Source organism: Chrysemys picta, chromosome 9 (genome assembly GCF_011386835.1).
Source record: "Chrysemys picta bellii isolate R12L10 chromosome 9, ASM1138683v2, whole genome shotgun sequence".
NCBI classification, from domain to species: domain Eukaryota; kingdom Metazoa; phylum Chordata; order Testudines; family Emydidae; genus Chrysemys; species Chrysemys picta.
In genome coordinates, this window is record NC_088799.1 from 76,335,387 (window position 1) to 76,348,662 (window position 13,276).

General features: G+C 41.6%; 1 protein-coding gene across 9 annotated transcripts in view; it reads left to right on the forward strand.

Annotated features, from left to right (window-relative positions):
• HDX (highly divergent homeobox) overlaps positions 1 to 13,276 on the forward strand; it is an 89,808-nt gene that overhangs the window by 46,450 nt on the left and 30,082 nt on the right. For 8 of the 9 annotated variants that reach the window (XM_065556529.1, XM_042853313.2, XM_065556530.1 and 5 more), the window contains one exon: positions 10,095 to 10,241. The exons of the other annotated variant lie outside the window; for it this stretch is intronic. In XM_065556529.1, the coding sequence (XP_065412601.1) occupies positions 10,095 to 10,241 (147 nt within the window). The remainder of the gene's footprint in view (positions 1 to 10,094; positions 10,242 to 13,276) is intronic. 9 annotated transcript variants of the gene reach the window in all.

The window sequence follows — 13,276 nt, forward strand, 5'->3', positions numbered from 1 at the left end:
GGTGGTAGATGGAGGCCAACCAGACCCCAACCCGGTCAGAACCAGGGCCCCCCTAGGCCACCTTCAGGACCTAGGCAAAACTTTTGAAGCTGCGCCCGAGGACGGCGTACCAGCCACTACCCAGGATCCATCTCCTTTATTTCGGGATTGCCTCTCCCGTTTCCACCGTGCTTGGTCCCTTATAACTTCGGTCCGTTGGGTCCTTCGCACGGTGGAGAGGGGATACGCCCTCCAGTTTTCTTCGTTCCCCCCCTCTCTTCCCCCCTCCCTGTCCCTCTTCAGGGACCCTTCTCACGAGCATCTCCTTATACAGGAGGTTTTTGGGCTCCTCTCTATGGGGGCCATAGAGAAGGTTCCCCCAGAGTTAAGGGGCAAGGGGTTTTACTCCTGCTACTTCCTGATCCCCAAAGCAAAAGGGGGTCTGCGACCCATTTTAGACTTACGCGGACTCAACAAATTCATAGTAAAGTTGAAGTTCTGCATGGTCTCCTTGGGGACCATCATCCCTTCCTGGATCCTGGGGACTGGTACGCCGCCCTCGACATGAAGGACGCATATGTTCATATAGCGATCTACCCCCCTCACAGGTGCTTCCTTCGTTTTGTAGTAAACAAGGTACACTACCAATTTGCCGTCCTTCCCTTCGGACTGTCTGCGGCTCCGAGAGTGTTCACCAAATGTATGGCTGTCGTGGCAGCATACCTTTGGCGACAAAGGATACAGGTGTTCCCGTATCTAGACGACTGGCTGGTCCGCCGCCGCACCAGGGAGCAAGTTCGGGCGCACGTCCAGATAATACTACAAACATTCCACGACTTAGGCATTTTACTCAACAAAGAGAAGTCCACTCTGGAGCCGACCCAGAGAATAGAGTTTATCGGGGCAGTCTCCACACTCGCCCGAGCTCTTCTGCCAGGAATGAATATTTTAGTGTTGTTCTTCGAGATGTGTTGCTCATATCCATTCCAAACCTGCCCCCCTTCCCCACTGTCGGAGTAGCCGGCAAGAAGGAACTGAGGGGGCGCTGGATCAGCTGGGGTATATAACCAGTGCCATGAAGGCGCCAATCCAGGGGGCTCCACAGCCGACCCACCGGGTGTTGCTAAGGTAGAAAATTTCTCCGATGATCATGCACACGGCGCGCACACACCTAATTGGAATGGATATGAGCAACACATCTCGAAGAACAACAGTTACAAAGGTGAGTAACCGTTTTTTACTCATCTTGGTGTACCAGTCACCCTTAAAGTGTGTTGCATGTGTCCGTTACCTGACCCACCCTCCTTCTGCTATACAGCGGAGTCTATCATCTAAAAGTCCGGTACGAAGGAACTGGAGGACGCACAGGGCAGCTCTGCCCCTTAATAGTCTCAACTTGGTGCATGAGGAACACCAGGGTGAAGGCATGGCTGCCCCTTTGTGTATTGCAAGGGGAAACCCTCTGGCACAGGTACATGGGATGTACACACACTTAATGTAATGGACACATGCAAAACACCTTGAAGAACAACAGTAGGAGAAGGCTTTTATGTTTGCACAGCAATGAGTGCCATGTATGAACCTGAATAGAATGTCACAATGGTTGATATATATTTTGAATTACTGTTAGGATTCTCCGGGTTTATGGTTCTTTGCTGTAATCTTTGGATCACTTATTAACTCTTCTTTCTTTCTCGAAGATTCCTATACATCTCTATAGAGTCCCTCATTATTTCCCCAACCTACTTTTTTTAGTATTTATTTTACTTTGACCTACTTCAGCATTCAGTATCTTGCAAATTTTTGTATTGAAAACACATAACTGAATTATAGTTATAGGGTTGGCAGATGGGGGTGGAAGTTGATGGGTTTGTAGTGGGGCAATTGGCAATTATAGCCTTCAAGAACCCCGGGAGGCAGTTTGTTTATAGACGATACCTTTTTTTTTTTTTTTTTTTTGCACTAATTTAACTATGTTGGATTAGAAATTTATACAGTTACATTGGTGTAATGACCTAGTATGGATGCAGTTCTATAAATATAAAAGTGTTTATTGTTAGGGCTAGATAACACTTTTATATTGATATAACTGCATTGGCTTGGTTTTTAAGCCAGTATAGCCAAATCAGTGCAAAAACTGTGTGTAGACCAGCCCTGAGACTAGGAGATGAGTATCCTGGTTGAATGTTTATCCTAAAACAGGGGTGGGCAAACTTTTTGGCCTGAGGGCCACATCTTAGTATGGAGGGACAACTGGGGCAGGGAATTGGGGCGCACAGGGAGGATGAGGGTTCCGGCTGGGGGTGCATATTGGGGTGGGGACGAGGGGGTTTGGGGTGCAGGAGCACCGGAGTGGGGAAAGCTCGCAACTCTGCTCCCCAGCGGGAGCTCGAGGGCCAGATTAAAAGGTCTGATGGGCCGGATGCGGCCCACAAGCCATAGTTTGCCCACCCCTGTTCTAAAATCATCAGTGAAATAGTTGGCAGTATATCAACACTCTTAAATGAAGATAGGCAGTTCACAACTATTTTTGAACTATTGTTCCAGGCTGTCTCCAGACTTCTTGCATGCCTCTCCCACCTATCAGGTTCCAATCTCATCAGAGGCTGCTCAATTGCCACCTTATAGGTTCTATAAGGTTTTAGGTTTTATGTAACTCTAGGGAGAGTCAAGACCTAGTAGCCGCTTAGTCCAATGTGCTCCCCTAGGTATGTGTGGATTCTAAGTGGACAATCTCCTCCCCCAAACGCTGAAGTTGTTTGTGGTGGTTGTTAACCAGTAACTCCATTTCTAAAAATAAAATGCACTCCCACACCCACACTTTCATAGTGAGGGTCGGGTGGAGTGTCCCCACTAATTTACCTATTAATGGGGGTTGGAGTGTATGATGGCTTCTGAGGGAGAAGTGTAGTCAGGGGTGAAAGTAAGTCTGGAAGGGGCGGGGCCTAGGGTGGAAGGGGCATGGCTGAGGGAGTCAGAGCCAGCCCCAGCCCACCCTGTAAGGTAAGTCAATTTCCCCCCCCCCCCCCCCGCCCCCGGGTAGCAGCAGCAGCCCGGCGCTCCGGGGGCTATTTAAAGGGTCCGGAGCTCCCTTGCTTCTACCGCCCCTGCCCTGTAAATAGCCGGGGAAGCGGCAGGGCTCCAGCGGCTATTTAAAGGACCAGGGCGGCAGAGGCAGCTGTAGCCCCAGGCCCTTTAAATAGCCCCTGGAGCCCCCCGCTACCCCTGGGCTCCGGGGGCTATTTAAAGGGCTCGGGGCTCCCACTGCTTCTACCGCTCCAGCCCTTTAAATAGCCACCGGAACCCTGGAGTAGTGGCGGTGGGGCTCCAGCGGCTATTTAAAGGGCTGAGGCGGTAGAAGCAGCGGGAGCCCCAGACTTTTAAAATAGCCCCCAGAGCCCCGCAGCCCTACCCCAGGGCTCCAGCAGTGGGGCTCTGGTGGCAATTTAAAGGGTCTGGGGTTCCAGCCCCTGCTACGGCAAACCGGCTCTTGCTGGTATGCCGTACCGGGGCGTACCGGCTTACTTTCACCTCTGAGTGTAGTACAGAATTATAGATCTGTTCTCCAGATATAGCTATCCATTACAGGAATCCTATAAAGGATGTAGATTTTAAATCCAAACACTTGGAACAAGGCTGTTAGGTTTTTGTGAATGTGTAATAATGCAGCTAATCTGGCATAGCGCTAATGGGTCAGTATGTCTCCTGTGTTTAAAAAGGGAGGGCATTCTAACTTCTGGAATGAAATAAAGTAAAAATTGAATTTTATAGGTTTGAGTAATACATATAGCCAGAAGTTGAGCTATCCCTTTTATAAAGAAACAGGCAGTAACTTCTGTTACTATGGTTAAATATAATTTATGGAGTATTTAAAGATACAACATGAGAACATCTAGGGGTATGTGTCCTAAAATCAAGAAGAAATAATGGATAAAAACACAGATACATTGTATTATTCGGTTGTCTGAAATGAGTAAAAAAGTACATTGAAATAAGACTATTTTAGTAGATTTTGAGATTGATAATCTGCATGCACTAATAAAATGTTTTATTAAAGTATTTGTTTTTCCCCTCCAAGTCTCAGTGATAGAGTTTATGAGGGGCAGAGAGGGTATTTGTTTTTAAGCAATTTCATTAATTTATATTAAATCAAGTCTTGCCTCTGCTACTGATCAAGTTTCAGATTTTCATGAAAGAAGACATAACTTCTATAAAAGCCATCTTGTTATCATGGCAAATACAATGAGACAAAATTAATGAATGATAGATTCCTAATAGAAACTTCATAAAATTGTTCAATTGAGTCTTTCATTTCTCAGGATATAGGTTTGATCTGTACATCAGAATGAAGTAGATTGTATCTTTAAAGAATAGGAAGGTAATTCTGGATTATCATATGTACGTTTTGGGTAAAAGAAAGAAATGAATACTTTAGTGAGGTGGAGGTTTTTAATACAGTTTATTACAGTGAATTTCAGAGGTAATAAATGCAAATTCAGCCTACTTTAAAGAAACCAACTTGGGTAAATGGTATTTTTTAGGTGTAAACATCTCCTGTTATGGAAGCTACAACATATAATATCCAGAAGTAATTACACTGATATTTAAAAATTCTAATTATTTAATATTGATTTTATTTAATGACTTGCGTATTTAAAATGAAGTTATACTAATCCTGTATAGCTTTGGTACATTTGCTCTGAAACATCTTCAACAAATGTTTAAAAGTTGGGAAGTTAGAGCCAGTGCTCAAAAGACAGTAACATGGTAGGAAAGTGCCATTGAAATTTAATGGCTCTTACCAACTTTAGGTATTAGTTTTGCACCAAAACTTTTAGACCTGTTGTGAGTATTCTGTGACACTTGGCTGAATGCCAGCAGTGCCCATAATATGCAAACTGGATCATTTCTTACAAAAAATGTTGCCTTTACACACACAAGGCCATTGTATAAGCCAGTGGTTCTCAACCTGGGGTCCGGGGCCCCCTGGGGGAGGGGCACGAGCAGGTTTCAGGGGGTTTGCCAAATAGGGCCAGTGGTAGACTCACTGGGGCCCAGGGCAGAAAGCCGATGCCCCGCCGCATGGGTCTGAAGCCCAGGGCCCTGAACCTCATCACTCGGGGTGGAAGCCAAAGCCTGAGCAATATAGCTTTGTGGGGGTGCCCTGTGGTGTGAGGCCCCAAGCAACTGCCCTGTTTGCTACCCCCTAACGCTGGCCCTGGCTTTTATATGCAGAAAAACAGTTGTTGTGGCACAGGTGGACCATGGAGTTTTTATAGCATGTTGAGTGGGCCTCCGAAAGAAAAAGGTTGAGAACCCCTGGTATAAGCAGCATATAACACAGAATCTGGCAGAGTTGTTGACTCAGTTTGCTCACTAGGACTGCTTTTTTGAAGCTAATTTTGAAGCTTTTCACCAGAAAACTGTCTCACAATCTGCTTTTCAGAATATGGATAACAAAATTGATAAATTTAATTACTGGGGGTAAATATTTAGCCATCATTTGATACCTGGAAGTATAAAGCAAAGACTTGGACCAAAAAGTGACAGAGATGTAGGAGGAGGAAACAGAAGTTAAAGCAGAAGAGAAGCAAGAGATGGCTTGCAGATGCAAAGGTCTTGCTAGAACTGGGGTTCTAGGGTCTTGTGATGAGGCTTTCCCTTTCAAGGTTTTGAGAGAAACATGTGTATTTCCATTGTGATGTAAAACTTTCCTAGTAAGAACCATTTTCTATCTGAGTACTGTCTTGTGTTTAAATATATTTCTTTCCCTCCACCCTCAGATTTGCCTGTGCTATCTGGAATCCTTAGAGTGATTTTTATCTCCTATTTTGGTTGTCAGGTGAAGAAACTTTTCCCCCCTACTTCTGCCTAGAAGCAATATCAGCATGCTTTTCCTTATACTTGCTCTTGAAGGAGATGTACAGTAGCAATTTAAAATACCTGATTTGACATGTAAATGAAGCAAAATGTTATATGGCTAGTGGCATCTTAAAGACTAGAGTTTTTTTCTGACAAGGAGGTAAAACTAAAACTGTCTTAAATTTCTTCTGCATGGAAACAGTAAGTGGGGAAAAACAAGGTTTCTGTAGGGATGTTGCCAAAGGACATTTCCCACAGTTTTACTTTAAGACATATTTTCTTTGATCAAGTCCGTTCAGACTTTTCCCCCACCCCTTACATGCAGCGGCCCACTAGGTACTTTGTTTCTGTTGTCTGTGGTGCTTAACAGTGACAGGGAGCAAACTACACTAATTTGATTTCTCTAATAAAAATTCTATAAAAACAATTCTAGGAGATTGCTAACACATCGTGCAGAGTGCTTCTCTAGCTAGAAAGGGTCACTGTACATATGGGTAGGGCAAAAGGAGATGGCATTGTATAAGTATAAGCACTGAAGGACAGGCAATAGACAAGTGTGAGGTCATTGTGGCCCCCAGGAAGTAATGCCAAAATGTTCTCTCTCACTTGTCTGTCTTTACTATTCCTCTTTCATTGACACACAGCCAAGCACTCTGCTCAAGGCAGACTGGAGTCTTGTTTGGCTTGCCCATCTCTACTGTTATGGTCACAACAGCAGGGCTTTTTTTTAAAAATGTGCTGTGGGAAATGTCAGTGCCACAGATACATTCATCACTTTAAAATATTCTGTTTATTAATGTAAAAAAATTAAAACAAGATTCGGTACTTGGGCTGAATTGCTACTTCAGTGTTTCTTAATTTGTCAGAGGGAAAGCACACTATTAATGTCTGTCACAAGTTATCCAGGGAAAGAGAGTTAACACTCCCTACTTAATTCCTTCATATTTTAAAACACAAAACACCATTCTAAGTAGTTAGGGTTGCTACACACATAACCTACCTGGCTCAAACCCACAAAAGCGAGGAAATGAAAAGTTAGGTTACTTAACAGAACTTACCCTCTATACTTTCTCTCTTCTCCCTCCCCCCGGAATGATCCTACTGTTCTCACAATTTACTGTACACTGCAAGTTTAACTCTGCCTCCAATTCTCCACTCCACACACCTCATTGCAAAATTAACCACTGCTAACACTGTTAGTAGTGGATGTTTGGTCTAGCTATGTGTTGTGTTGGTGGTCAACCTGTGGAACTCCTTGCCAGAGGATGTTGTGAAGGCCAAGACTATAATAGGGTTAAAAAAAGAACTAGATAAATTTATTGAGGATAGGTCCATCAATGGTTATTAGCCAGGATGGGCAGGAATGGTGTCCTAGCCTCTGTTTGCCAGAAGCTGGGAATGGGTGACAGGGGATGGATCACTTGATGATTACCTGTTCTGTTCATTCCCTCTGGGGCACCTGGCATTGGCCACAGGGCTAGATGGACCTTTGGTCTGACCCAGTAGAGCCATTCTTATGTTCTTATGGGTAATAGAATGCTGGCATAAGGTTGTAGATATATACTGTTAGGTGGTTTAATTTTAGCGACAGAACCTGACGTGTCTTGCAGTGGTTGTGTTTTAGCACCTTCACCTTGAAAAAGCTGCCATATTGCTCTGTTTCCTTGCAGCAAGAGAACTGTCTTCCTAGAATATTGTGTAACATTGGGAACCAGATATCTAAAATGGACTTCGAGCCTTGCTACAGCTTGGAATTGGTTAATTTAACTCCTGGAGGTTTTCCTTTGCCTCCTCCCTTCTCTTTGAGATACAGTAGTGGCTTCCCTCTTCTCTACTCCCAAGTAACAACAGTATAGGAGAGAAAGTGACGTGGTATCAGTTCATGACCATGAACTGAATTCTCACATTGAAAGACAGCTGCATGGTTTGCTCCCAGGGATTTTTCTCCAGCAGCCAGAGGGCCCAATCACTTAGAAGACAATCCACAAATCCTGGTTCCCTCTCCTCTGCTGTTGGCCAACTCTCAGGCAAAGACCATGTAGAACTGCCTGAGTGGCAAGTAGCTGCAGCAATGGTTCGTATGGTATCCCCAGGAGCAGATGCAGTACTACTTTACCATCAAGGTTTTTAAAAAAAATCAGCGTAGAAGTTGAACTAGCTATGACTGGGGTTCTCAAGCTGGGGGTCAGCAGCCTGCACCCCTTTGGTTCTCAAAATATGTTCTCGCACCCCTTATCAAAAATCATTGAAGTAGGTCAGTTCTTTAAACCTAGATGTATTTTTTGTTTGTATATTACAGTAATTGTTAAAAAATGTATAATGTTAATAAATACATAGGTTTGATGAAACAGGGTCATGTGGTTATTACTTGGGGGGGGGTTGTGATCTGTCAGCCTCCACCCCCAAACCTGCTTCACCTCCAGCATTTATAATATTAAATATAAAAAATGTGTTTTTAATTTACGGGGGGGGGGGGGGAGGGGGAATTACTCAGAGCCAGCACTCAGAGACTTGCTGTGTGAGAAAAGGTCACCAATACAAAAGTTTGACAACCGCTGAGCTATGAGCTGTCTATATGTCCCCATGTTTTTCCTGAAACGTTCTTAAATGTCTTCCATCATGCACCTCCTCTTACCTTCAGCAGTTCCTTCCCTTCCTTCAGTCACTGGGCTGCCCCTTATCCTCCCACAGTTCCAGGCAGGCAGAATGAGAATGAGGCAGAACACCTCCAGTCATTTGTAGAAGCCCAAAACACCCCATCTTAGTAGGTATTTGATCAATGGGCTTGGAAGTATCTACTCTGTCATTTTGCTCAAATTAAGTCCATAGGGAAAAAATGGAACAGTTCAGATATTTGCAGAGCCCTCAGTCTCAGAACAGAGTCCGTTAGGAAGTTGGCTTTCCTCTTCCCTTTCACTTCTGAATGGTAGACAGTGAAGAAAGGTTCTGAATTGACTGTACCTAGATGGATGAAACTGTACATAGCAAGGTAGTATTTGGAGTATTTTTTGGTAGTGAATATAATATGCTGAATTACATAATCACTCTAAACAGGACAATATTTTTCTAGAAAACAGACTCTATTTTGACACACCTATTTTATATTAATTTAGCGCTGAAGTTCTTTTAATGACTCGTTAAGCATTTATTTGAAAAGGGAGAAAACAGCAGAGACTTATAACTAAAGAGGCAGATAACCATATTGGATTCTATCAAAAATCTTAGTGATAATTTTGGTTCCACTAATTTTGATGACTCATTTTAAAATTAATGTTTTAATAGCTTTTTATTTGAAAATTGTCTTCTCTCTGACATAGAAATCTTGGTTTCAAATATATAATTCCAGTAATTGATGTAAATAATAAGTAACTAAGCATCTGCAGATGTGTTTCTGCTATCTCTTTATGAAGACTTCAAAAGTAGCTGTCTCTATGGATTCTTCGCAGCAAGAGGTGGCAAATCTATTTGTTGGCGTGAGGAAGTGGAAACAATGATTAAGATAGTTGGACTAACAAGTGTTACTGGAGCTAATGGTTTTACTTGCAGTGCAGTACAACATACATACCTTTTCCATACACAACCATACAAATCCAGGATATGGCAGGTAACCTCGAAAGCATTTTCCAGTGTCCTTGTTTATATCTGTTGTCAACTATCATGTGCAGTTTTATCAAAACACAACATTTGGTAAATCATAAATAAAATAGTGAAAACAATTTAAACTCCAGAGCTACCATATAAACATAAAAGGATTCCCTTTAGGGGACTTGGAATCCTTTGAATTATGCATGTATTGTAGGTTTCAGTAAGATAAAAGGGTTCTGGCAAAAAAAAAAAAAAAGCCAACTTTCTCCGCCTGCAAGGAATAATACGCATAATGGGGTGAAGAGAAAGTAAACAGCTGAAGCAAAAAATACCCCATGATTACTCATGAAACCTTATAAAAGTGAAATAAAGCAAATCAAATAAGGTGGAATTAAACAATGCTAAGACATTTAAAACTTCCATTGGTTCTAAAACCACCGACAGAGGTGGATCCCAGAGAACTCTGTGCCAATCTAATAGATTGAAAAATTGACATCTTCAGGGAAACCAATATGAGAGAATTTAAAGAACAGAAAAGCTAAGGAAATGGAAGGCCATGAAGTGATTTTTGGTTTTGTAATTCCAAAGTACTTCGTTTGTGAACAAGGCAGTATCACCTGAAAGCCTTTTTTTATATCTTGTTATAATCATAACTTCTTGTCTTACAGCTACAGGACCGCACGCAGTTTAGTGACCGAGATTTAGCCACTCTCAAGAAATACTGGGACAATGGCATGACCAGCCTGGGCTCAGTCTGCAGAGAAAAAATTGAAGCTGTTGCTGCAGAATTAAATGTTGACTGTGAAATAGTGCGGGTAAGAAACGTACAGTCTCTCCGTTATCTTGTTTCGGAAGCAAAAATAGCATAGATAAAAAACCTTTTAAAATTGCATGAGGTAGCCAGAAATATATTTCACATATTAAATAATGAATGGCCTGTTAGGATGTACTCTTGCTCTTTCACCAGTCTATATATAGATAAAAGCCCTCAGGTGAGGGTTTTTTTGTTTTTGTTTTTGTTTTTTTTATTGATCATCAGCAAGAGCAGCTTTACAAAACAATTGACATTCCATTTAGAGTGGAATTTATATAAGATTTTAAATGAGCAGGAGTATCCCAGCAGATTGAAAAGAACTAGCAATTATGATAGGACTAAAATACAAAGTGCCTCTAGGGATAAGGGAATGCTTTTGGTGTAAAATAAAAAATACGTGAAATAAATTGATCAAAATGGGCGGGGGGGAAATACTTTTGTAGGAACCAGGATAAGATGTGACAAAGATGGCAAAGAATATCCTGAGGGATGCTGGGGAATTTCCATTTAGTAGTCCACATAGTCATCAATGATTTCCTTAGGGAAGAAAAATGAATACAGTGTTGATGTGGTTGATCATTTTAAAGAGCCATGCAATGTAACTGAAGAAAATACTAAAATGATAGTGGACACAGTGGACAGATATTCCAGAGGTGTAGAGAAGATTGCAATCCTGGGGGTATTCTAAAATATCTGGATTTCAGGATCTGTTCTACCTTGAACTTGAAATCTGAATACTACAGCAGAAGGCAGAGCTGCAGAATTGTGATCAACATGGTGGTCACATATGGGTAGAGTTTATACAGATGCATCATGCCCATGGGTTAGGAAAGTGATAATCTCTTCATTCAATACTAATGAGACTCTGCCTAAAGTAAAGCCTAGAATTCTGAGCCCTGACTAATAGAAAGTTGGGAGGAACTTAGAGCAATTAGGGATAGAGGAATTGACTTCTGAGAAGAGTTCAAAAAATGTAATGTGTTTAGTTTGGCTGTGTGATGACTAAGAGGGAGCACAGTTGGAACAGTTTACAAATATTGAACGAGTTTGCCAAACCAAGTGGTGGAAGTTCTTTTGCCTGACTGTTTGACAGTAATTGGAGAAAAATGCAGGACAACATAGTGTAGAGAACAGTCTTTTATTAGCAGGAAGATGGACGTGACAAGTTACTTTGCCCTTCACTTTTCATGGTTCTGACAAGTAGGTGTTAGTCACAGGATTATTTTTTTTATCTTGAGTCCAAGCTAACTGTATGATGATCTTTCATTTTAGTTAACTTGATGTTTCATCATCTTTCTTTGGGAGCTCTATTAAGCACCACAATAATGAAAATATTTATTATTTAGTTAAGTAATGTTCATAAACTGGGCGGTGCGTGCATGAAATTTTCATCATATCAGTAATAAATTGAAATATACACAAGCATTTAAAGGAATGTTTCATTTGTTGTAATTCTTGAATTTTTGGATTAAAGGCTTTTTACCATTATGTGACCAAAACATTTTTATTTCCTTTTATGTAAATTTACTTAAATCCCTTTGTGCCCTTGGAGGCACTCTAGTGTCATATTAAGTACAGACCAGTACTTGTTAAAATAGAAAACATTAGAACTGAAAAATATAGTCATGTACATTAATTCCTTTTTGAAAGGTTAATTACTGAGACCGCTCTCTACATTCACATTTAATAGTGTGGGGATTTTTTTGAGCCTGGAGGTGCTAAAAGAGGGACAGGTAATACATAATACGCTGGGATTTAGGCTACTGCAAAGGTTTTATCCTTTTTCAAATATTTGGGTGTTTTACGTTGGTATATGGAAATGATCAGATACTGAGCATGGTACTGCACTCTTTGGAGCAGTGGTTCTTAACCTTTACTGCAGCCTGCACCCCTTTGGTTCTCAAAATATGTTCTCGCACCCCTTATCAAAAATCATTGAAGTAGGTCAGTTCTTTAAACCTAGATGTATTTTTTGTTTGTATATTACAGTAATTGTTAAAAAATGTATAATGTTAATAAATACATAGGTTTGATGAAACAAACTAGTTGTACTTACGTGCCTGTGCTTAATTTGTGTTTTCGATTATTTACCTTCTAAAAAAATCTGGCATGTCTCGCACCCCCAGAAAGGGCATCTCGCACCCCCAAGGGGCGTGTGCACTCCAGGTTAAGAACCACTGCTTTGGAGATTAGTAAATCAATATTTTTTTTAGGCATTATGGGCCCAATTATTTATTTAATAGGACATCTTGGATAGAGTATGATGGGTTAAGCCCTTTGATCCCTCAGTTCTGCAAGTCATAATATGCCTCAGGATGCCTGTGAATTGAACTCAGTGGAGTATTGTATGGGTGCAGGGGTCTGGCTGTGTGGTTTTGCTTTCAGCATCAGGCCTTGTGTTCATAAGAAGAGCATGTTCAATAATAGAAATTGTCTAGTGTATTTGACTACCATCTATGGCATTTGTAATTGGGCAGCACTACACTGACTGTAAAAAATGGGTCTGGATGGAAGAAAGCCACTTCTTGCCTCACCCTTGTCCCTATATAGTCAAGACAAACAACTTAATCCCATCAGTAGTAATCACATTGATACCAGAGAAATTCCCCAGATTCCATTTTGTATTCTTGACCTCCTTTTGAATAAGCAAGAGTCACTCCACCATTGGAAACTGCAGACTACATGACACTAGGGTGACCAGATAGCAAGTGTGAAAAATCGGGATAGGGGATAATAGGAGTTTATATAAGACAAAGCCCAGAATATCAAGACTGTCCCTATAAAATCAAGACATCTGGTCACCCTACATGATACTTCAAAAGTAGGGGAAAGGTCAGCTGAGGTAAACAACATAGAATTGGTGGAAAAACCAAAGTAGGGGAAAGGTCAGCAGATCATAACCCTGAGGTAAACAACAGCTGCACCCTAAAAATAGAACTGGCAGTGAGCATGGATGGAATGTTGGCAGTGAGCATGTGCAGTAAAGATCTTACAGGAAGATATTATCAAAGGTGTCTAAAAAGTTCTGGCAGGATA